The sequence below is a fragment of the Sminthopsis crassicaudata genome, chromosome 1 (assembly GCF_048593235.1).
Source record: "Sminthopsis crassicaudata isolate SCR6 chromosome 1, ASM4859323v1, whole genome shotgun sequence".
Taxonomy (NCBI): domain Eukaryota; kingdom Metazoa; phylum Chordata; class Mammalia; order Dasyuromorphia; family Dasyuridae; genus Sminthopsis; species Sminthopsis crassicaudata.
The window spans coordinates 622,090,137-622,112,851 of record NC_133617.1 but is presented as its reverse complement, the minus strand read 5'-3'; the positions used below and the strand labels follow the sequence as shown (position 1 = coordinate 622,112,851).

Sequence of the window (22,715 nt, the reverse complement as noted above, 5' to 3'; positions counted from 1 at the left end):
CTCATGAAGTTTATAATCTGGTAAAGGAATAAAATAGGAATACAAATAAGTACAACAATGCACATCATGTGATAACATCATTAGAAAGCTAAAATAAAACAAAGGGGGACATTTTGTTCAAATCTATTATTTTTAAAATGAGGCACATTTCTAAAATATTTAGAGAATTGACTCAAATTTATAATAGTTCAAGCCATTCTCCAATTAATAATAAGTGGTCAAAGGATATGAACAGACAATTTTTACTTGAAGAAATTGAAACTATTTGTAACCACATGAATAGGTAGATGCTCCAAATCACTATTGATCAGGGAAATGCAAATTAAGACAACTTTGAGATACCACTTTATACCTGTCAGATTGGCTAAGATGACAGGAAAAGATAATGATGAATGTTGGAAGGAATGTGGGAAAACTGGGACACTGATACTTTGCTGTGAATGGGCCCAACCATTCTGGAGAGCAATTTGGAATTATGCTCAAAAAGTTATCAAACTGTGCAAATCCTTTGATTCAGCAGTGTTTCTATTGGGATTATCTCCCAAAGAGATATTAAAGAAGTGAAAGGGACCCAAATGTGCAAAAATGTTTGTGGCAAGCCTCTTTGTAGTGGCAAGAACCTGGAAACTGAGTGCATGCCCATTAATTGGAGAATGGCTGAATAAATAAATTATGGTACATTGTAAAGGGCTAGAACTGAGCAATGCACTTGGATGGTGAAGCACGTGAGACTAATTGCCAATTGGACGGTTCCCTATTAACTTGTTTAAGGTTGACCCTCCCCAGCTGTTCTGTGCTGACTTGATTGGTGGGACAAAGAGGGGGAAGTGACGTGTGTGGGAGGAGCAAGAGAAACTTGGGTGGTGGAACTCACGCTCACTTGCACTCGTGACCGGGCGTTGGAGGCGAAGGTAAAGATCTAGAATAAAGACGTTTAGTGATCCTGACTCTTGCTGATTTCTGGAAAGATAGAGTTCCAGCAGTACATGAACACTATGGAATACTATTGTTCTGTAAGAGATGACCAGCAGAATGATTTCAGAGAGGCTTGGAAAGATTTACATGAACTGATGCTAAGTGAAGTGAGCAGAACCAGGAGATCATTGTACATGGTTAGATTAATTCTGATGGACATGGCTCTCTTCAACAAAGTGATGATTCAAACCATTTTCACTTGTTCAGTGACAAAGAGAGCCATCTACACCCAGAGAGAAGACTGTGAGAACTGAGTGTGGAACAAAACATAGTATTCTCACTCTTTCTGTTATTTGCTTGCATTATGTTTTCTTTTTCAATATTCCTTTTTCTTCCTTCTTGATCTGATTTTTTCTTCTGCAACAAGATAACTGTGTGTGCATATCTATATCTCTCTCTATATATATGTATGTATACAAATATTGGATCTAACATGTACTTCAACATATTTAACATGTATTGGACTATCTGACAGATAGGGGAGGGGTTGGGAGGAAGAGGGGAAAATTTGGAACAAAAGGTTTTGCAAAGGTCAATGTTGGAAAAATTACTCATGCATATGCTTTGTAAATAAAAAGCTTTAATAAAAAAAATAAAAAAGAGGCAACTGAAGCCTCAAGTGATTTGTTAATATCATAAGCAGTCTTTTTTTTTTTTTTTCTCTTTTTTTCCTCTCCTCTTCTCTCTTCCCATTCTAGGTCAGCATGACAAGGTAGTCAACTGGAGCATTCTGATGGCAAACCATTTCTTTATAAATTTTAAGTGAAAATGAATTAAAGATTTTGACTTTGCCTGAGAAATTCTCCAATGAACACTTCATTTTTCTCTCCTTCATTTAGAGTATTACAGAACATTTTCTTGTTTGATAGCGTTGACCTTCCTCTTCTCCAAAGGCCCATGAAATTCATTCTGTGGAATAAAGGTCAGAGTTCTTTCTCAATATTGAAAAAAGAAGGCAGATTGCTATCCTATAGGAGACCTTGTTAATTGAGTCTGACTCTCAGGTCAACTGGGTCAGCTGTTCTCTAAAGACTCAGGAGTGCCTCTTTGGCTTTTTTCAGAACTTTCTTCTCACCATTGGCAGAAAGCACTTTCAGAGCCTGAAAGACATGAAATTGGACCTAGAGAATAAGATTCCACCAAGTTTAAGTCTAATATGCTATATGATACTGAAAAATATCAATAATAATAGCTCAAATATATAGGACATGACCTGCCTGCAAAACAATGTGCAGCCCATATATTCTTAACTGAGGGTGGGGAATAGGGACATTAATGAACTTTTTCTTTTTAAGTTTTTTGATAAATCCATTTAATTCAGGCAGCTAAGTGGTGAAATGGGATAGAATTCTAGGTCTAAAATTCCCAAGTCCTGAGCTCAAATGCGGGCCCAGATATTTAGTAGCTTGTGACCTTAGATAAGTCATTTTACCTCAGTTTTCTCAACTGTAAAATACCTGGCTCTCAAAATTGCTTTGAGAATCAAGTAAGATATTTGTAAAACAAACAATAATAAATGATATTGTTATGTAACTGATTTCCTTTGTAACCATTTAAAAGCATTATTATGAAAAGAGGTCTACATAACTAATAAGTGTCTGAGACCAGATTTCAATTTAAGACTTTTTGATTCCTGACCAGAAATTCTATCCATTGAATTGTCTAGCTGCCCATTTTATAGATAAAGAAAAGGAGGTTGTGCAAGATTAAACTATTTCTCCAAGATCACACAAAGGCAGTAAGTATTAGAGCCTGAATTCCAAAGCAGCATTTTTGCCTCTGAATCTAGGGCTCTTTAAACCAGTTAGATTATCCCTAGTTGTTACTATTATTGATAAAAAAAATGAGAATAACTTCTTACAGGGAATTTTTCAAGTTGTAGTGATTGTAAAATGCTTTAATATTTGTAGGATACTTTTTGGATTCATAAATAACGGCAATTCAAATCTCTTCACAATTCCTGGCTATCTGACCGTGAGCAAAAGATATTAATGGTATTATTCCCCTACCCCACCCCCAACTTTCTGCACTTAGAAAAGATTTGGGGCTAATAGCTGAGGACTCATATATACCAAGGAATTGGATCAGACTTTGGATTTATTCACAGCACACCTTTAAACTCCTCCCATGTCTGGCAGCACAAGGTGTGTGTGTGGGGGGGAGGGGGCGGGGCAGGGATGAGGAGAGAAAAAAAAGGCAGCTATTAGTCAAATGATTAAACTTCCCCAAATCGATGTCATTATATAAATTAATCTTTTATTTGTCAAGTTTCTTTGACTTTCTTTAAGTTCCACCTTCCTCCCCGTACCACTCCCCCCCCCCCAAAAAAAAAATCCCAAACAAACTAGGATGGGCTCCTGAAATATGATTAAACAGGAACTAAAAGTGCTAGGATGTTTGATCCTCAGAGGTTGAGGCCCATGCCAGGAAGACCTGCTATATTTTTTCACTACAGAAGTAATTTCTCTCAGAGTAAGAAAGTACACTAGATAGACGTATCGTGGATTGGATCCAAAATGGCCATTCTTGTGAATTTGTCCCTAGGAATCGATGAGTGTTCCATATTCACTATTCTGTTTATATATCTGAACGCGAATCACAGAATTTTAGAACTAGGGATGAATTAAAAGTCATTTATTTTGCTGCTCTAATACTTAAGCCTGGACACTGAGGTTATTTTTTCGTGTCCGTGCTGCCAGGTGATAGCCTCTGGGCAGCAAGGACCAGGCAGGCATTCCAGGAACAGAAGACACAGATTCTCGGGGAGGAGCAGAGGCAAAAGTTGCTCAGGTCTTGATACACCGTCTCAGGGGTCAATTCCAAGGACCAAGGCAAGTAATTTGTGTATCTTTCCTCCCTAGATCCCAGCCCTACCCATCTTCTAGCCCCCGGTTTCTGATGAACCCACTCAAACATCCCCCATTTCTGCACCGCCGAACTTAATCTGGAGTTTTACATCCATTTCTACCCCACCCAGGAAATTCAGATTTCGAAGATGGGAGACGACCTAGCTTCCCGATCCTACCCACCTCCCCGCCCCCTCACGCTTCCTTAGTTTAATCCGGGCGCTGCTATTTTATACTGAGTGGCCAGAGAGGATTCAGCAACCCATCTGGGTTTGTTAAATCCTATTTATCTACTTAACTCCGCAGCCCCCACCCCGAGCACCCTTGTTCCTATCTAAGGGCTTCCCCACCTCCATATTCCTCTCTGCCCACTGGACTTGGAGCCGAAACCCCCGACCCAGAAAAAACCTCGGGTGGTGGGGAAGGGCAAATCCTGGGGAAGTAGAGGGTTACCAAAAAAAAAAAAAAAAAAATTAGGGAAAGGGTCAATAGATCGAAGTTTCGGTGACAGGATCGGGTCAGTGAGACAGTAGGAACTGCCTGTAAGGACTCACACACTTAGTCCTCTTCGGGCTACTGCTCTCACCCCCCTCATCTCCCCTCCTGTCTCATCCCTCTACGGCGTAGAAAAAGGAAGCGAATAGTTTACTAAAGAGGGGAGTTGGATCTTGTGGGGACGAGGGAGTGGGGAGGGGTGTCTGCCCTCCCAAAGTGGGTGAGGGCGAAATCTGCCTATTTGAATTAGACTTGAATATAATCGCATCAAAGGGCCAGTCTGAGCCTCGCGCTTCCCAGTCCATCCTCTGTCTGCCTCCTTTCCTCTCTTTCCCCCCACCCCGCCTCCCACTCATCTCCTCCTTAAACTCCCCCCCTCCCCTTTACTGCAAAAGAAGTCCGACTGCTGCTGGGTGCGGGCTCCAGTACCGCTGGTTGACTTACGGGCGGACCAGCTGCTGCCCTTCTACCAGTGGACTCCTTCTAATCCCTGGTTGCATCTCCATTCAGCTCGGGGATCCCCCTCCCCAAACCTCGAATCTGTCTCAACCTAGTACCGCAAGGACTTTTTCCATTCTTTGCTCCGGACTTTCAGAAACTTTACGGGCGACTCGGGGCAGATGGATTTAGCCAACGGATCCCGCCGAAGCGGTTCCCACCGAAGCGGTTCCCACCTCCTCCTCCTCCTCCTCCAGTTCTTCCTGATTTTTGGCTTTGGACCCGACTCGGCTTTCCCTAGGGCTGCTCTCCGAAAGGAAGGTAAAGAGAGTCGGGCTGTCTGCCCGTAGCCTTCGCCCCTCAGTCCCCTGCGCCCCTGTCCGCAACTGTCCTTGCCCAGTAGAGCTATTGGTGGAAAGAGGTGAATCCTAGTATTCCAATAGTGCCAGGGGAGAGTACTGAGGCTCTAGTATCTTGAGAGCCTGGAAAAGACTGTCTCTGCCCGGATTCTCACTCTTGCCGGCCCAAATAGTGCCAAGGATAAGTATTTGTTTAAAAGAATGACACATTTTTCCTGCTACAATTGGGACGTGGGCGGGGGTCTGGAGAGAGGGTAGTTCTGTTTTGACTACAAAGACCTAAGAGTTGGAGGAGCCTCCATGTGATCTCAATTACTAGGCTCAGGCGGCTGAGGGAACGTGCGAAGCAGTAAGAAGCAGCTCATCTCTGCTTTAAACATCTTGTTCGAACCACATTGTCCAGAGGCTAGCCATTCCCTAGGAAGCATCCGTGGGTTTCTTTGGAGGAGAGTTTCTGATCCTCTTTGCTTCCGGGACAGTTGTTTAGAGATGCTCCCTTTGCTTGGAGGGGGTGATGTGGCTGATCTTTTCACGGCAGTGCTTGCAGAGGGAGGTTGCGTGGATTTATTTCGACGAGTTTGAATCCATGTCTTAGCAGCTTTTAAAGAAATATGTGTTAAATGAACTGTTTCGATAATACCGGAAGACTTAGTGACTTCCAGTTTCAGGAGACATGCAGATGGGCTCGAGTGCTTGTGAAAAAAGGAAAATCATACTCTTGGCTTCTGTTTACTTTTATTTTGTCTGTAAACTTCGATTATGGGGTGGGGGGAAGGGAAGATAGTTGGTTGAGAATGGGAAAGTTCCAAATGGGAAAGTGCTTCCTTATTAAGGGTTCCTGTTCTTTTTTTTTTTTTTTTTTTTTTCTGAGTCTATATTTAGAACACTCACAAATATGTTTTTTCTTAGTTTACTTTGGTAAACGAGGTTGTCTTATGGGATTAATTATCTCTTTTGAACAATGGAAAACAATATGACTATTTCGGGGACGTCTCCAAAACCTCATAGAAAGTGTAGTTTGTCTTCTGTAAGAAAGAATGAAAATCAGAGGGCAAAGAAAAATCTTAGCATTTTCTCATACGGCTGCTTAAATATTTTAGATGTTTCTGATTTCTCCATTTGGAAATCTGACTTGTTGCCCGTCAACCCAGCAAAACATACTCACTCTATTACCTGTACATTCCCTGCCTCGAAATGAAGTTATTATCCTACTATGTGCCATAAATAATGCATGAACCCTTTTTACTTCCAAAGGATTCTATTCATTTTTCCAGATAAGATCAATAATTCCTGAAAATGTAATAAATTCTTTGTCCTCTTACTATGTACACACACAAATATATTTTCAATGAAAAACTTCAAACTTCCCTTCCCAAATTAGCATGTGACATGATTTACTATTTGCAAGTTGCATTCAAATGAACCTTGGTTGGCTTTCCGCCCTCCCCCCCCCTTTTAAACATTAGAGTTCAGTTTGTGATTCTCCATGAATGATATGTATGGCCCTTTTATTAATAGTTTTCATTTCTTTTAAGAAAATTTCTTGAAGTAAGCCTTGCAATAAAGATTGTGAAAGAATATAATCCTTATCCAGTTTTATTAGCCTCCTTTATAATTCTTTGCTATTAGCTCAAAATTTGTAGTTGTGCAATTAAGTATATTCTTGATATTCTATCTACCTGTTTCTGCTGAGTACTGTAATTTTTTTAAAAAGTATTTATGGCATAATGGTTTATAGGTGAGGGACAATTTTATATGCAGCTACTGATCTCACCCAAGTCAGTATTACAATTCCTGGTATCAGAAGACCTGGATTTTAATCCAACTTTGATAAACATCTGTAGGACTTTAAGCAAGTCATTTAATTTTTCTGAGTCTCAGTTTCTTCAAACACAAAACATTGCTTACCACATAGATTTGTTCTTTGTATGGATCTTCAAGGGATCTATTTCCAACTTAAGACAGCAGAAAGGCAATGAGGTACAATGGCTAGAGTACTTGGCTTGAAGTCAAGAAGATCTAAGCTCTGGGATCCATTTCCATCTCTTCTTCCACTTATTAGTTGTTCAAAGCCCTGTTAAGTTATTTGAATTTTTTATAATTGAAGCAATTTGCTAGGACTTATCTACTACCACTTAGAATAATTTTGATCTTCTTTGTTAAGAGCAAGCCCCATCCAGGAAACAGCACATTGATAAAATTCCATGTATATACAAGTGGGTGCATGCCAGTGCATATACCCTCCCCCAGACATAAAATTGAGGAGGGTCCAGACTTGTGATTTCATCTGAAGGAAGCACCCTGTATCGCTCTCTGTTTTCACTTATGTAAATAGACAACTCATCTGTAAGGTGAAAAAACTTAGCCTTAGTCACAACAGCTGGTGTGGCTCAGAGCTCAAATTTACACCCAGGTCTTCCTGCCCCCAAATCAAACTGTTTATGCATTATTCCACAGTCTCTAAGAACTATTAAATGTCATCTTATATAGGAAAACAGTTTTTTAAAGACCAGAAACAGAATGACCATAGGAAAACTCTTAAGATTTTTAATTTGTTCATCCATCTTTAAAAGATCTGAGCATTCCTTGATACATGCCCTTTCTTTACCTAGCTTTAATATATGTGAGTTGTTATAGTCTCTCCTTTCTAAAATTATCCAGTGTTCAAGTTTTAGTAAGGGGCACTGGTATGTTAACTTAAGTGTATTTTCAAGGTGGAAGGTAGATTCAAATTCATTTTCAAATCTGAAACAGATTTTTTTAAAAGTTACTTTGTAACTTATCCAGAGCACTGACTTTCAAGTGACAAAGATACTCAGACCTCTGCTTCATAAACCTGCATGAGAATTACCTCTTGGGCTCATTTACATCCCTTGGAGAAACTAATTTTTGATCCGGAAAATCGGTCCAGATTAAAAACTGAACATATCCAGCTTGTCTGTGATGTGAACACCAACCAGCTAATACATAAGCTTCCCCAGAGGCCAGTAAGCTCTGTTAGTACTCAGGTGAGAGCTTCCCTGTACTTTGTGTTCTCACAATAGAAATTAAATTGTGAGTAGGACTTTGAAATAGTTTGGCCATGTTGGCTATCCTAAAGGGATTCTTTATAAATGTATAAAACTCTTGAATAATTGCATGTTTATCATTGTTGATTTTGACTGTTTTCCAAAGTCATGCTTCAGACCTCTACCAATAGGTTAGAAAGGGTGAAACAAAGATTTACATCTTCTCTGTGCAACAATAAAAATCCTGAAAATCATAGCTGTTCTGGCAGATAGCATGATTCCAATTTGTAGGTAAAATGAAAAGTCTCTGTTTTTATTGCTACAAGGGAAAATGATATTTGTAATTCTTAAAAATTATAATAATATTGCAACCATTAATCTAATATCATAGCTAGGAGAAATATATAGAAAAAAGGTTTGGGTATAAATTGAATTTGAAGGGTGGCATTAAAAATAATTAAAGGATGAAAAAGAAGAGCTTACTGGGTATAGAAGGAAAGGAGAGGTAGAATGGGGTAAATTACATTAAGGCACAAAAAATCTTTTAGAATGGAGGTAAATATAGGAATTAAAAAATGGGCATTGCTTGAACCTTACTCTCATCAGTATTGACTCAAAGAGGCAATAATATACACATTCAGTGGAATATAGAAATCTATGTTACTGGACAGGAAAATAGGAGGAAAGGAGATTAAGTAAAAGGGAGCCAGGGGCAGGGGAAGGAAGAAAGGAAGTTGACAAAAGAAAGGGCAGGCCAGGGGAGATGACAGACAGAAGCAAAACAGTGGTGAGGAGGGAAAGTGTGAAAGGACAGATGGACAGAGAAGACAAAGAAGAGGAAAAATGGAATGGAAGGAAATGCATAGTAATCATAACTGTAAATGTGAATGGAATTAACTCTCTCAAAAAATGGAAGAAGATAGCACAGTGGATCAGAGTTTTAGAGTTCTACAATATGATGTCTACAAGAAACACACTTGAAATAGAGAGATACACACAGAGTAATGGTTAAGGGGCTGAAACACAACTCTTATCCTTCAGCTGAAGTAAAAAAAAAAAAGGCAGAAGTAGCAATCCTAATCTCAAAGTAATAGCAAAAATAGACCTTACTAGAAGAGATAAGAAGGGAAACTACATCTTGGTAAAAAGTATTATATACAACAAAGTCATATCACTATTAAGCATATATGCATTCAGTTGTATAGCTTCCAAATTCTTAAAGAAGTTAAATGATTTATAGGTCCATGACCAAATAAGAGATAGGAGAGCAAAATGCAAAATGCATAAACAGTCAATTTTCAGATAAAGCTATTCATAACAAGTGTTCTAAGTCACTTTTGATCAGAGAAATGTAAATTAAAACAAGTCTGAGATACCGCCTCTTACCATATACACCTATATTTGCCCAGTGTAACAAAAGAGGAAAATTATAAATGTTGGAGAGGATGTGGGAAAATTGGGACACTAATGCACTCTTGGTGGATCTCCAGCAATTCTGGAGAGCAATTTGGAATTATGCCCAAAGGGGATACCCAAAGGTTGCCAAAAGGCAGTTAAACTGTGCATATCCTTTAATTCAGCAATACCAATACTATATCTGTATACCAAAAAGATCATAAAAAGAGAAAAGGAGCTATATGTGCAAAAGTATTTATAGCATCCCTTTTCATGGTGGCAAAATATTGAAAATTGAAGAGATGCCTATCAACTGGGGAATGGCTGAACAAGCTATGCTATATGAATGCAATTGAATACTATTGTGCAATAAAAAACAATAAACAGATAGATTTCAGAAAAACCTGGAAATACTTACATTAGCCAATGCTGAGTGAAATAAGCAGAACCAGGAAAATATTACACAAAATATCAGCAACATTGTGTGATGACCAACTGACTTACTCCGCTCTTCTCAGCAACACAATGATCCAAGACAAGTAGATAGGACTAAGGAAAGAAATGCTATCCAAATCCAGATAAACAACTGATGGATTCTTAATCCAGATCAAAACATACTTTTTTCACTTATTTTAACCTTTTTTGTGTGTTTTCCCCCTTTTTATCTGTTTCTTCTTTCACAACTGTGACTAATACAGAAATGTGTTTTACATGATAGCACATGTATAATCTATATCAAAATGCCTACCATTTTAGGAAGAGAAGGAAGAAAAAATTTGAACTCAAAATCTTACAAAAATGAATGCTAAAAATTGTCTTGACCTGTAATTGGGAAAAATGAAATATTATTTAAAGAAATAAAATGATAAATTCTTACAAGGACAAAGTAAGTATGCATCTTTATGGCACTTAGTGGAGGCAGGAGAGATTTTTCAACTAGCATAACTAAAGAGCAAAAAAACCTGATTCAAGAAGTGTCAAGATTAGGTTTGATAGCACTTCAGCTGAACCCTTCTCTGAGTAACCTCAGTTAATGATTAATATTTTAGGTTTTGGTCAACCTTAGGACTTTGGGAGGACAAAGATCTAGATGGAGTGACTATGACCTTAAGCTAAATTTTTGGACAAAACTGTCCTTTTATGTAAAAATTAGAATCTATTAAACTCCACCTAAGAATCAGGAGAAGCCTTGCAAAGGATTCATCCTCATATCTTTGAACTCCTAGAAGCTAAGGAACTGAAGGTTCCAAGTGATCTGCCCTAGCTATTGGAAGAGAAGGACTCACACTATTTTTCTTTGCCATAATAGTATGAAATTGATTATAATTAGATGTCCCTACTCCACATCCCCTTTGAGAAAATAACATCAGTATTATAGATACTATTTGGATGATATTTCAGGGGAGGCAGGGTTGACAAGGCTATGGAAGGAATATTGAGCTGGGAATGGGGAGAACCAGGTGTTCCAATGATAAGATAGTATGGAAAATTCCAAGCTAATATCAATATCCAAGAATATGGAACACACTCTGAACCTAAATCAGTGCTTTGAATATAGTGAGGACTTAGCAAATATTTGTTGGATGAATAAATGAATAAGAGAAGAATGGATTTGACCTGAAGAGTCCTATGCTATTATAGTTATTACCTTTGTGACCTGGGCAAGTCACAACCTTTCTGAATCTGAAATTTCCTTACCTTTAAAATAAAATTTTTGACAATAATACTTGCATTGCTTATCTCTTAGACTTGTTGTGAGGAAAGTAACTTTATATTTTAAAGCATTGTATAAAGATGAATGATGCTGCTGCTGAAATATTTGCACCCACATGATTAGTTTGTGCATTACAGTATATTCCCGCTAAGGAAATTAGTAATTCTTAACCTTGTTTGAAAAACATTTTTTACCAATGTTTCATGAAGGACTCAGGTGTTGGAGTATAACTTTCTGATTTAAAATTATTTGTCTTCTGAGAGAAGTAGGCAACATTTTGCATCAATTCCCATTTCAGGTGCACAAATGCTACTGGGCTTGTGTTTCTAAAATGTGATTTCACAACATAATAATTCTCAAGTATTTTTATGTTTTTTTCCCCAAAGTAGAGATCATGTAGCATTTTTTTGCAGTCAGGAGGGACCTCAGAGCCCATTCAATCCAAGTTATATCTGAACAAAATTCCCTTCTACAATATACTTGACAAGGGCCCAACCAACTTTTGCTTAAAACTCTCTTTAGTGTGAAGGGAAGCCTTGGGAATAAGGAGTGAATAGGCCTTTATTAGCCTAATATGTACCAGGTATTTTGGTAAGCACTTTACAGATATCTCATCTGATTACTTATTTTCTCATAGGAAACCTATTCTATATTCTATTTTAGATAGCTCTAATTATTTGTAAGTCTTTCCTTATGCCAAACCAAAACTTTTTTGGTTTTGTTTTGCAACTTCCGCTGAACAACTCCTAGTCCTGACCTTTGGAGTCAATCAGAGAAAATTAAATGTCTCTTCCACATGAAAGCATTCTTCCTAATATTTACAGATAGCTGTAGTTTTACTTGCTGTCCAAGCTAAACACCCTCAGTTTCTTCTATTAATCAACATGCAACCCACTTTCAAGGCTCTTCTCTATACTGTTTGCCCAGAACACCTTCTATTTTATTAATGTCTTCCCTAAAATAGGGTACCCATAACTAAAACTGGTATTCCACTGATACTCTGATTGGGATAATTTTACCTGTCTAATTTTCCATTCAGCCTCTCCACTTGCCTTTCAGATGCCTTGAAATGAATGTCAAGTAGACATCTCAAACCCAGCATGTTCCAAACCCGCTCCCATTCCTCTGACATCATTACTACTTTAGTGCAGGCCCTCCTAACTTCATGCCTGGACTATATTGAAATAGCCTGAAATAAATTTTTTTCCCTCATGTCTATCCATACTCTGATTCATCCTCCATTCAGCCATTAAAGTGATTTTCCTAAAGCACAAGTCCATCTGTGGTGCCCCTCTAATAAACTTTAGTGGCTGTCTATTTCTTCCAGGAACAAATAAAAAATGCTCCATTTATAGTTCACCATTTTTGATAACTTAACCCTTCCTTCCTTTCCAGTTTTCTTATATCTTACTCCCCACCACATATTCTGATTCAGTGACCCAAATCTCCTGGATGTACTACAAACAAAACTTTTAGCTTCATCTCCTAGTTCTCAGCATTTTCTCTAGCTGATCCCATATCCTTGGCTCCCTTCAAGTTCCAATGAAAATCCCTTCTTTTCCTGGAAAGGCTTACTTGAATTGATGCTGAGTGAAGTGACCAGAATCAGAAGAACACTGTACATAGAATAGCAACATTGCATGATGATCGAACATGATAGACTTAGTTCTTTTCAACAATACAATGATTCAAGACAGTTCCAAAAGACTCATGATGGAAAATGTTATCCACATCCAGAGAAAGAACTGTGGAGTCTGAATGTAGCTCAAAGCATACTATTTTCACTTTTTTGGTTTTTCTTTCTCATGATTTTATCCTCTTGTTCTGATTCTTCTTTTATAACATGATTAATGTGGAAATGCATTTAACATGATCATACATGTTATAATCTGTATTGGATTGCTTGCTATTGAGGATGGGAAAGGGGAAAGAAAGAAGAAAGATTCAGAACTCAAAATATTATAAAAATGAATGTTGAAAACTGTCTTTACATGAAATTGGAATATCTATATCTATACTATTAAGTACAAAAATAAAAAATCAAATATTAAACCTTAAATAAAATCCCTTTTTTACTGGAATCTTTCCCCATCCATTCTTAATTCTAGTGCTCTCCCTCTGTTAATTATTTCCTATTTATCCTGTATGGAGCTTCCTTTTTATATATTTGTTTGGCTATTTTCTCCACCATGAGAATGTAAATTCTTTGTGGGTAGGGACTGTCTTTTCTCTCTTTTTGTATCCCCAATCCTTAACATAGTGCTTAGCACATAGTAGGCAATTAATAAATGTTGCAGATAGTTATTAATAAATGCTGGATTGATTGATCTTTCCCTAATGTTTTTAGGAAAATAAAATCTGGAAGATATCAAGGGATCCTTGGAGAAAATAAATCATTGAAGAACAACATTAAGTGTGACAAATGGTGGAAAAGGGAATTCAAGAGAGACAGAGACAGATACAGAGATTCCTTCCATATCCCTTTTTAATTCCCTGAAGGTGATAGAAGAAAATACTGTGTGTGTGTGTGTGTGTGTGTGTGTGTGTGTGTGTGTGTGTGTGTGTGTGTGAAGGGAGATAGAAAGAGAAGGAATTTAGGTAATTTTCCTTGTTTGAAGTTTTCATGATACAGTGACAAAGGTAATCCATCCATCCAGAGATGGATTCCTCAGGAATGTTCTTTCCTTTTCTCCCACACTATTCCCATATAGCTGGCTCAGTTGACCTTTTTTGCCTAGGAAAGAAAGTGACCTGACTACTATGTATTAGATTTCTCTTTCTTCCCCTCCCCGACAACTTTGTGCTTATAGCCGTCATGTGCCACCAGGGAATCCTCTCTAATTTATTCTCTTTCAAGTAATTTCATCTCAATTATTTTTTTTTTGCTAGATGTTCAAATCACCCCTTGACGTGATATTACAGTGTATTTATGATATCCCACAGAAAAGAAAAAATATAGTCTCAGTACTTCTTTAGGTCACAAGGAGAATAGGATTCATATTCAGACATTGTAAGGAAGGGACACACTCCTATATAATAATACAGTAGGACATCAGTTCATCTCTCCAGCTCACTAAAAAGGGTGTCCTAAGGCTTAAAAATTCAAGGCAGCATGAATAGGGACTGATAGACTCTAGATTAAGAAAGGGATATGTTTTTGCAGGCACAGCCAATATAGATATTTATTTGTTTTGCCGGATGATACATGTTTGTTATAAAGGAGGGTTTTATTTTAGAAATAGTAGGTTAGTGGATGAGATAGATAAGATGCAAAAAAAATTGTTAATAAAATATTTTAAAGAAATGAATAGTAAGTAACAATGTGTCTACGAAAACATCTAGATCCGTTTTGTAACTACCTTATTAAATATCACAAATATATTTACAAAACCAGACCAAAAAACAAAAAACAAAACTGTTCACAAAAAAACTTCATCAACTTCTTAAATAAGCCTCTTGTCTCTCTTTTTTATATATTGAAGTATTTGTGTTAATGATTAAAATCACAATTAAAAAGAAAATATTAAAAAAAATGTCAGAATGGTAGAATATGGGTAACTAGTGGAATTAGCTCTAAGCAGAAGCTAGTCAAGGTAAAATGGCCAGGACCTAAATTAATAGATGGGATCTCAGGTTTGCTGTCTTTGCCTAAAGCTTTTATTGTTCTTTCTACCCATTTCTAGGGTCTATCACAGAACTATGTGAAATCATAGAATATTATGAGAGTTAAAAGGGACTGTAGAGATTGCTGTCATCAATGGATGAAGAAACTGAGGTTCAATGATATTTGTGACTTACTAAAGGTCACAAAGCTCATTAGTGTAATATCTTAGGTCTCTTGATTCCAACCCAGTCTTCTGATTCTATCTTTCCTGAATAATGGGCATTCAAATAAGTTTTTGATGATGAAGGGAATAGAAAGAACACTTTGGCTGGCAATAGAGATTCTTACTTCAGTTTTAATCTTAAAAAATTGCTTGTTGACTTGACTTGAATAGATATTTATGAAGTTCCTGTTTTATTAAATTTTGTGCTAAATACTGAGAATACAAGGACAAAATGGAATAATTCCTGCCCTCAAGGAGCTTATATTCTGCTGAGGGAAGCAATATGTTCACATATTAGTAATTTTAAATATATATGAGTGTTCATGTTTGTGTATATATGTATATATGTGTGTGTGTACACAAACATAGACATGTATGTACATTTGTGTGTATATATGTGAACATACAATGGTATATGTTTATATATATACATTTGTTCATACATATTATCTATGGTATGGTATACTAGGAAGAACCTGGCTTCATGTACTGGCTGGGTGAGTCTAAGTAATTCATTCAGTATCCATCTGGGAAATCAGCAAATTCTTTAAATCAGTACTTGATTTATTATTTTGTTGTCTGTCTAGACTTAAGAAAATGATGGAGACAATGCTTATAATTCAAATTAAAGTTCAAAATGAGTCATTTGTCCATTTTTCCTCCTGGTTAAATATTTATCAGCACATCCATTCCTAGCTACGCAGAATTATAAATTGCAAGGTTGCAGTGTCCAGGGGCTAATCTTTAAAGGAGGTAAAGGAAGCTTCCTCACTGGGAATTTCCTATTTCAATGAAATAACATATCCCTCAAAAATATGCAAAATAATTTGAGGACAGGGGAGTTGGTGCTAGCATCTGGGGGGAGGAAATCAAGAAAAGTTTCTTGGGGTGAAAAGTGAGTTCACTGTAAGCAAGGGTGACAGTCAGTCTGGGTAGGGAGATGTGAAATGGTTTCTGATCATTTTTCTAAGACATTTTTCCTTCCAGGCTGAATGCTTTCCTTAGGCAGGTGATTCTAAAGTGAAGGGAAATCATTCTTGAGTTGTGCATTTGGAATGAACAAATTCTACTGCTTTGTGTCAGTTGCTGTTTGCTTAACATCATGATTGTCTTTTAACATCTATCTCCTTTCTCTCTATCTGGATTATAAACCCCTTGGAAATCAGAGATGGTGTCTTTTGTAGTCTGTCTTGGTCTATCCAGTACTACTAGCCCAGTGGTCCATGCCCAAGAGGCCCTTAGTAAATGTTTTTTGATGATGCTTTCAGCAGCTTCTGTTTTCTTGAGAAAATAGCAGCTACTCACACTCCACCTCTCCACTGTCACCCTTTGCCACTTTGTTTCCATAAGTACCTACAAAGAAATTGATTTTTCTCATTTCTGATTTCTGTTCCTCTGACTCTGATTTTGAATTATGGTTGTATATATCTAATAACCTCTAACAGACTGAAAGTTCCTTGAGGGCAGGGATCTTGCCTCATTTATCTTTATATTTCTTTCAGGCTTTGACAGTGCTTTCTATACAGTAGTAGGTCTAATAAATATTTGCTAAGTCAGTGTTCTCTTTAGCCTAGGTCTTAGGGATTTGTTGGTGGTGGTGGCTTCATATGATTTGAAGTGGGCAGGTTGGGAGAGGGAATCTTTCTCAGTTTGTTTCCATAGACAAGAGTAATGGCTAAAATGGGCCATATTCTGTCACTGCCACTCTTGATCCCCTTCCCACCCACCCTCACACTCTTCATATGTAGAAGGTTTTGATCATTTAAAATTCTTTTTGGGGTTTTGGCTGCTGATCAGGTGAATTAATTCAAAAAGATCCCAAGATGCCTTGGATTTAGATGCTTTATCCATTGACTGAAATGAACCTGAAATTGAGACTAAGATGGGAAAGGGAAAAATTCTTAACACCCCACCTAGGTTTTATAGAATAGATACAAGGTATCATACTTAAGAAATGCTTTTTCATTCATTCATTCATTCATGTATGTGGCACTTTAAGGATTAAAGTTCACTTTATGTACATTATTTCCTTTAGTGATACCTAGCGTTTATGTAGTGTTTGAATGATTGCAAAGTGCTATACAAATATCTCATTTGATCTTCATAACAGCCTTAGGTGTAACACTTTGGGTCTGTTCTCTATAAGAATTTTTCTCCTCATCTCAGCCTCAGTCTTTAGCCTATGCCTAAAACCAAAGTCGTCTTTGAATCCCTTTGAATTAGGATAGTTATTATTATTCTCATTTTACATTACGAGTAATGTGAGACAGACAGCAGTCAGATAACTTAGCCAGCATCATGCAATTAATAAGTATCTAAAGGCTGAAATTGAACTGCATCTTCCTGACTCCAACTCAGTGCTCTCTCCACTATGCCACCTCGCTGCCTAGAATAATTTGAGGCAACACTATGAGGTAAATGCTACAGGTATTATCAAAGATGAAGAAACAATTCATAGAAGTTGATGGTCCCACATCTGGTCTTAGAGGAAAGATCTGAGCCTTGACTGAGACCTGGCCATAGACTTGATTTTTTTCTCACAATATCATGCTGCCTCTCATAACGTTTTGCTGGAAGATCAGCTGTTGTCCTCATTTAATATACAAAATAAACATTCCTTCCTTCAAAACAAAATTTGTTTTTTAATGAAGTCATGCCAAATCTGGCAGAGGAAGGTATAGACCTGGACTAGAAACTTGATTATGGCAGAAGGAATAATAACAATAAAAGCAACTCCCATTAATGTAACATTGTGATATCATCTGCTCCATGATACCTTGGAACAATGGAATAATTTTTGTTTCGTACTTGACCTCATTGAGGCAGACTCAGGATCACAGACAGAGAATTTGAAAGGGACCTTAAAGAGCATTGACTGAAAACTTCCTTTTTTACAGATAGGTAAAACAAGGCCCAGAGAAATAAAGAATTGTCCATGTGAGAGTATCACAATATAAACCCAGATCCTTAGATTCCAAATCTAGCATTCTTGACACATGCCTTTCCCTTCAAGTGATACAAGAAAGAGTAATAACAATAATGACAACTATTAATAGCTAATATATTTATTAGTATTACTATTATTAGCTAATGAGTTTTATAATAATATTTATTCTTATCATTGCTCATTAGTAGCATTACCCTTACTAAGCTGCTGCCTATATAGAAATTTAAATTTTACAAATATTTACAAATATTATCTCACAACAACTTTGAGAAGTAGTCATTATTATTTTCCCCATTTATACAAATGAGGAAATCTAGGCAAATAGAGATTAAGTGATTTGTCCATTATCACTACCTAAGAAATATCTGAAGCAGAATTTGGACTCAAGAGTTCCTGACTCCAAACACTGCACTCTCTCATCCCACAAAGCAGTCTATTCATTACCATCCTATCCAATTTTTGTCCATATTCTCCAGTAAATCCCACATAAATTAATCTGCCCACAGAACCTGAGGTCTTCCTCTAACACAGAGGAATTTCTAATTTTTTTTTTTTGGTGTTCTGAACCTGTCTGCTGAGGCCCAATGGACATTAATTAAACTGCACAGATTACCAAGGAAACCAATGTTTCCTTATGTTGAAACTGGTTATGAAAATATTTTTTAACCAAGCTTATAGATGGCATTTGAAGAATTCAGGCTAAATCTTTTAATATTTTGTGTTAAAAGAACAAGTGTAATACTTAGCCTTTCCATTAGTTATCCTTTGCTCTTATTTTATATGTGACAGACTCACCTTCTTTTCTGATCACACATTTCTGGTAAAATATTTTTACATCATATTTTACATGTGAGTCAACATTGTTATAAGCTGCAGCCTAGCAAGCTTCATTCTCTCCTATGCCTCTCTGAGTATTATAATCCCCAGACGAAGAGAATGATCAAGATAAGTGAAGGGGTTTGGAACCATGCCATACTAGGATCTGTTGAAGGAACCACGAATGTTCTTTTTAAATTAGAGAGGACAATATGGGAGTGGGGAGAAGGATGAGGAAGGCAGGGCATAATTGCTGACTTCAAATACTTAAAGAATTACCACATGGAAGAGAGCTGGGATTTTTTTCTATTTAGACCCCAAAGGTAGAAACAAATTGAAACACTAGATAGAAGTTTCAGACAGATTTGAATGGAGTTTGAGAGAAAACTTCCTATCAATGCATTGAAGATATTGCCTCAGGGGATAGTGAGCTTCTCCTTATGGAAAATCTTCCAGTACAACCCGAATAACCATTTGTCAGAGATGTCATAGAGAGAATTTCTGATTCAAATTGGAAACCTTAAAAATCTGAAATTTTGTGATTCCTATGAAAGAACAAATGATGATGAAAATCACACAATAGTGATTTAGAGTCTCTTCTCTTCAGTACATTACATTGTCTCAGTTCTTCATTTATCACATGAACTCCTCTCAGAGTTCTCTTCCAGGACTAATTTTGAGGAAAACTAAAACTGCATTTTTTTCCTACAATACCTAGCCCATGTCCCACCTTAGGGATCTGATGTGTTCAGACCTTTCTGTTCCCCTCTTTAAAAATCTCTTGGATCTATCAAGCACAATAAGGAATGAATCTTTTGGCAGAGTGTGGTTAGAGTTCTGGACCTGGAGTTAGGAACATTCATCTTCATGAGTTCAAATCTGGATTCAGATATTAGCTGTGTGCACCTGAGAAAATTATTCTTGTTTGCCTCAGTTTCTTATTTACAAAAGGAGCTGAAGAAAGTAATGGGAAACCACTCTAGTTACTTAGCTAAGAAAACCCAAAATGGGCTCAGAGTCAACCATGACTGAAAAAGGACTAAACAACAACAGATGGAGTATCAACTCTTGCCTTTCCTTCCTGCTCCCAGTCCCATCAACCACACCTCCCCCGTCCACTCACACAAAGAAGGCAGATGGACAGGTTGGGGGATGGGGCAGGCATATAAGCAGATAATTCAGGCCAACCAATAAGTTAAATTCATATACACACATCTAATTCAAAAATATTTGTCAAAAGTCTACTATGGTCACAATTCTCCTATAACTGCCTATTTTGCTACCTTTTTCTGTTGTAGAAGTGAACCTGTGTTCTCAGAAGCTACCTGTAGCAGAACTCAAAATTTCTTGAAGCTCTTAGCAAGCTGGAACAAATCCGCAAAGGTTTCAGTGCCTGTTGTCTGAGGATCAGCTTAATTTAGCTTAAAGAGAGGCTCATCTTTAGAAGGATGGCAACTAATTCGTGGTTTGTGTTTGTTCGTTGTTGCTTTGACTACAGTCATTCACAAGGATCTAAGGGCTGCAACCTGCATTGGTGAGGGGAGCATTACCCTGAGAAAACTGCACTTCCTAATAATTTGAAGTATACTGAATCAACACACTTTATATCCCTGCCTCGCTCCACTCCCCAAACATTTTTATACTTCTCTAGTTGCATGTTGCTCTTTATCAAGTCCCTTTTATTTATTTCTCCAACGTGATTTTTAATGCTCATTTGAATTCAGTTTTACCTGGGCAAAAAAGTGTCTTGTGAATGTAATGAGGACAATATGGTTTGGCAAGAAATGATGAATGTATAGATTTCAAAGCTACATGGGAAAATTAGCATAAACTAATGTGCAGTGAAATTTTAAAAATAGAGGAACAATATATGCAATATATTATAAATAATACAATGTAAATGAGAAGTTTACTTAAAAGGATATGAACTCCAAATAAATAAAAAATAAATAATAGTTTGGGAGACCAGATAATGAAAAATTATTTTCTTTTCAAAGCAGAGTTGGGACTACCAGGATAGAATGCTACAAACATTGTTAGACAAAGTCATCATATCAGGATTTTTTTGTCTTTTTTTTTTTGCTTAACTGCTTTTCTCTGTGACAGGGAAAAATTCAGTTTTCAGGTGAAGAGGCAGAAATATAGATGATGTGATATGAAATTAAATGTAATATAAAATTAAAACTGTTTTAATGTAATGAAGATGAGCCCCACAGTGTGTTTTCTTTTGATTGTTTCTTTCATTTCAATATGACCTCCTATACAGCCACTCATACCTGATGGAAATCTGGAGACAAGACTTACTTGAGGTATTCAGTTCAACTGAGACAACCATTTTTAACTATTTGCAGTCTTTCTATCTTATTTTCTATGAAAAATTAGGAATTATATAGATTTTGAGATTTTTCTTAAGCCTTGCTTTTTTATTTTCATTATAAACTTAATTCATTAAAAACTTTTCATTTTTTACTTATCCTGTTCTTCTCCTTCCTTTTCCTCCTTTTCTTCCTCCCTTTTCTTCTACAAAATAGAGGAAATGTTCATATTTTTCCTTCCTTAAAATAAAAGACCAAATGATGCTCAATAATGTCAAGATGTGGTCTCTTCTGTATTTTACAACTTAAGAAGGACATAGAGAAGATCAAGAAAAATCCAGCAGATTAAAAGTGCTGGAAATCATATTCTTAGACTAAAAATTGGAGGTGTAGGGATGATTTAATCTGGAAAAGGCTAAGGGAATTTAAAAATAAGGAAGGATTTCCTGTCAATGTATGATGTGGGTTATGTTACTAAAGGAGGTTACAAGGTCAACCAAATCTGTAATTTTTTTTTAAGAGAAAGGCTTTATTTCCCTTACAAGATGATGGTATTATTTTTCTAACCATGTGCAGAGAGCTAAAGAACTACTATGCATCATACTCCCCAAAGTGGGGTTGATGTGAATTTTTTTTTATCCAGTGGTTGGGGCTAGCTTCAAAGGGTATCATTGTGGATAAAGCTCAGGAATAGAAAATGTTCTGTAAATATTAAGACAATAAGGAAATGTCATTTGTTGTTATTTTGAGGTCCATTCTCCCCTTCTATCCCAAGATGAAGTTCAGGAACCCCATGAAATTGTGCAGCCTGAGTTGGAGAGGTCATCTAACCAGAATTGGGACGAGGTGCTTGTTGGACCCAAGACAAAGTCTGAAAAATGCTTTTCTGTGTATTACTCCTTGTTCACATGAGATATTGAGTTTTCATATGCTATTTGAGTTGCCACAAAATAGTATATCAGAAAGTTAAAGGAACTCTATCACTGTTTACTATTATTCCACTCTCAATGATACATCAATTTTCTCATCTATATAGTGAGGATACTAATGTCTGTGACTCATTGGAGAATAAAAGTGCTCTATGATGTATGAGACATTATGCAAGTATAAGAAATAATCCTTACTATATTGAATAATAATAATATAATTTTTTAAAATTGGCCATATCAGTTGATTTTGTATTTTTTAACTTGACGATCTTGGTTTAAAAAACAATTCTTGTATTGCATTTATCTGACTTACAATACTGATCAGTTTAAACTTAACACTTCTGTTTGCTGACAGGGCAGCTAAAACACTGGATCAGATTTAATGGAATGCTAATGCTATTTATTTTTCTTGGTGCAATAAGTTTATATTAGCCATTTAATGGTTTACATTGTACAAAAGGAGTTGTATCAGCAGTCACTTTTGTGCAACATCTGGACAGTTTGAAACATAATACTTATATACAACCTGAGCTTAAAGCCTTCCTTGGACAGATGGCTAATTTTATTGATCTAATCCTACACTTAGGAATCAAATCCCATGATCCTTTGCTAGTCTTGGGAATAAACACTGAAATAAATGAGATGGATGAT

The 22,715-nt window shown here is 36.7% G+C and overlaps 1 protein-coding gene across 2 annotated transcripts in view; it reads left to right on the top strand.

Annotated features, from left to right (window-relative positions):
* The first annotated feature begins 4,360 nt into the window (after positions 1-4,360).
* Positions 4,361-22,715, top strand: part of EGFLAM (EGF like, fibronectin type III and laminin G domains) — a 244,052-nt gene continuing 225,697 nt past the window's right edge. Inside the window, exon 1 of one of the 2 annotated variants that reach the window (XM_074282625.1) lies at positions 4,361-5,075. In XM_074282625.1, coding sequence (XP_074138726.1) covers positions 4,937-5,075 — 139 coding nt within the window. In that variant the 5' untranslated portion in view covers positions 4,361-4,936. The remainder of the gene's footprint in view (positions 5,076-22,715) is intronic. The other variant, XM_074282626.1, reaches the window with a different exon arrangement.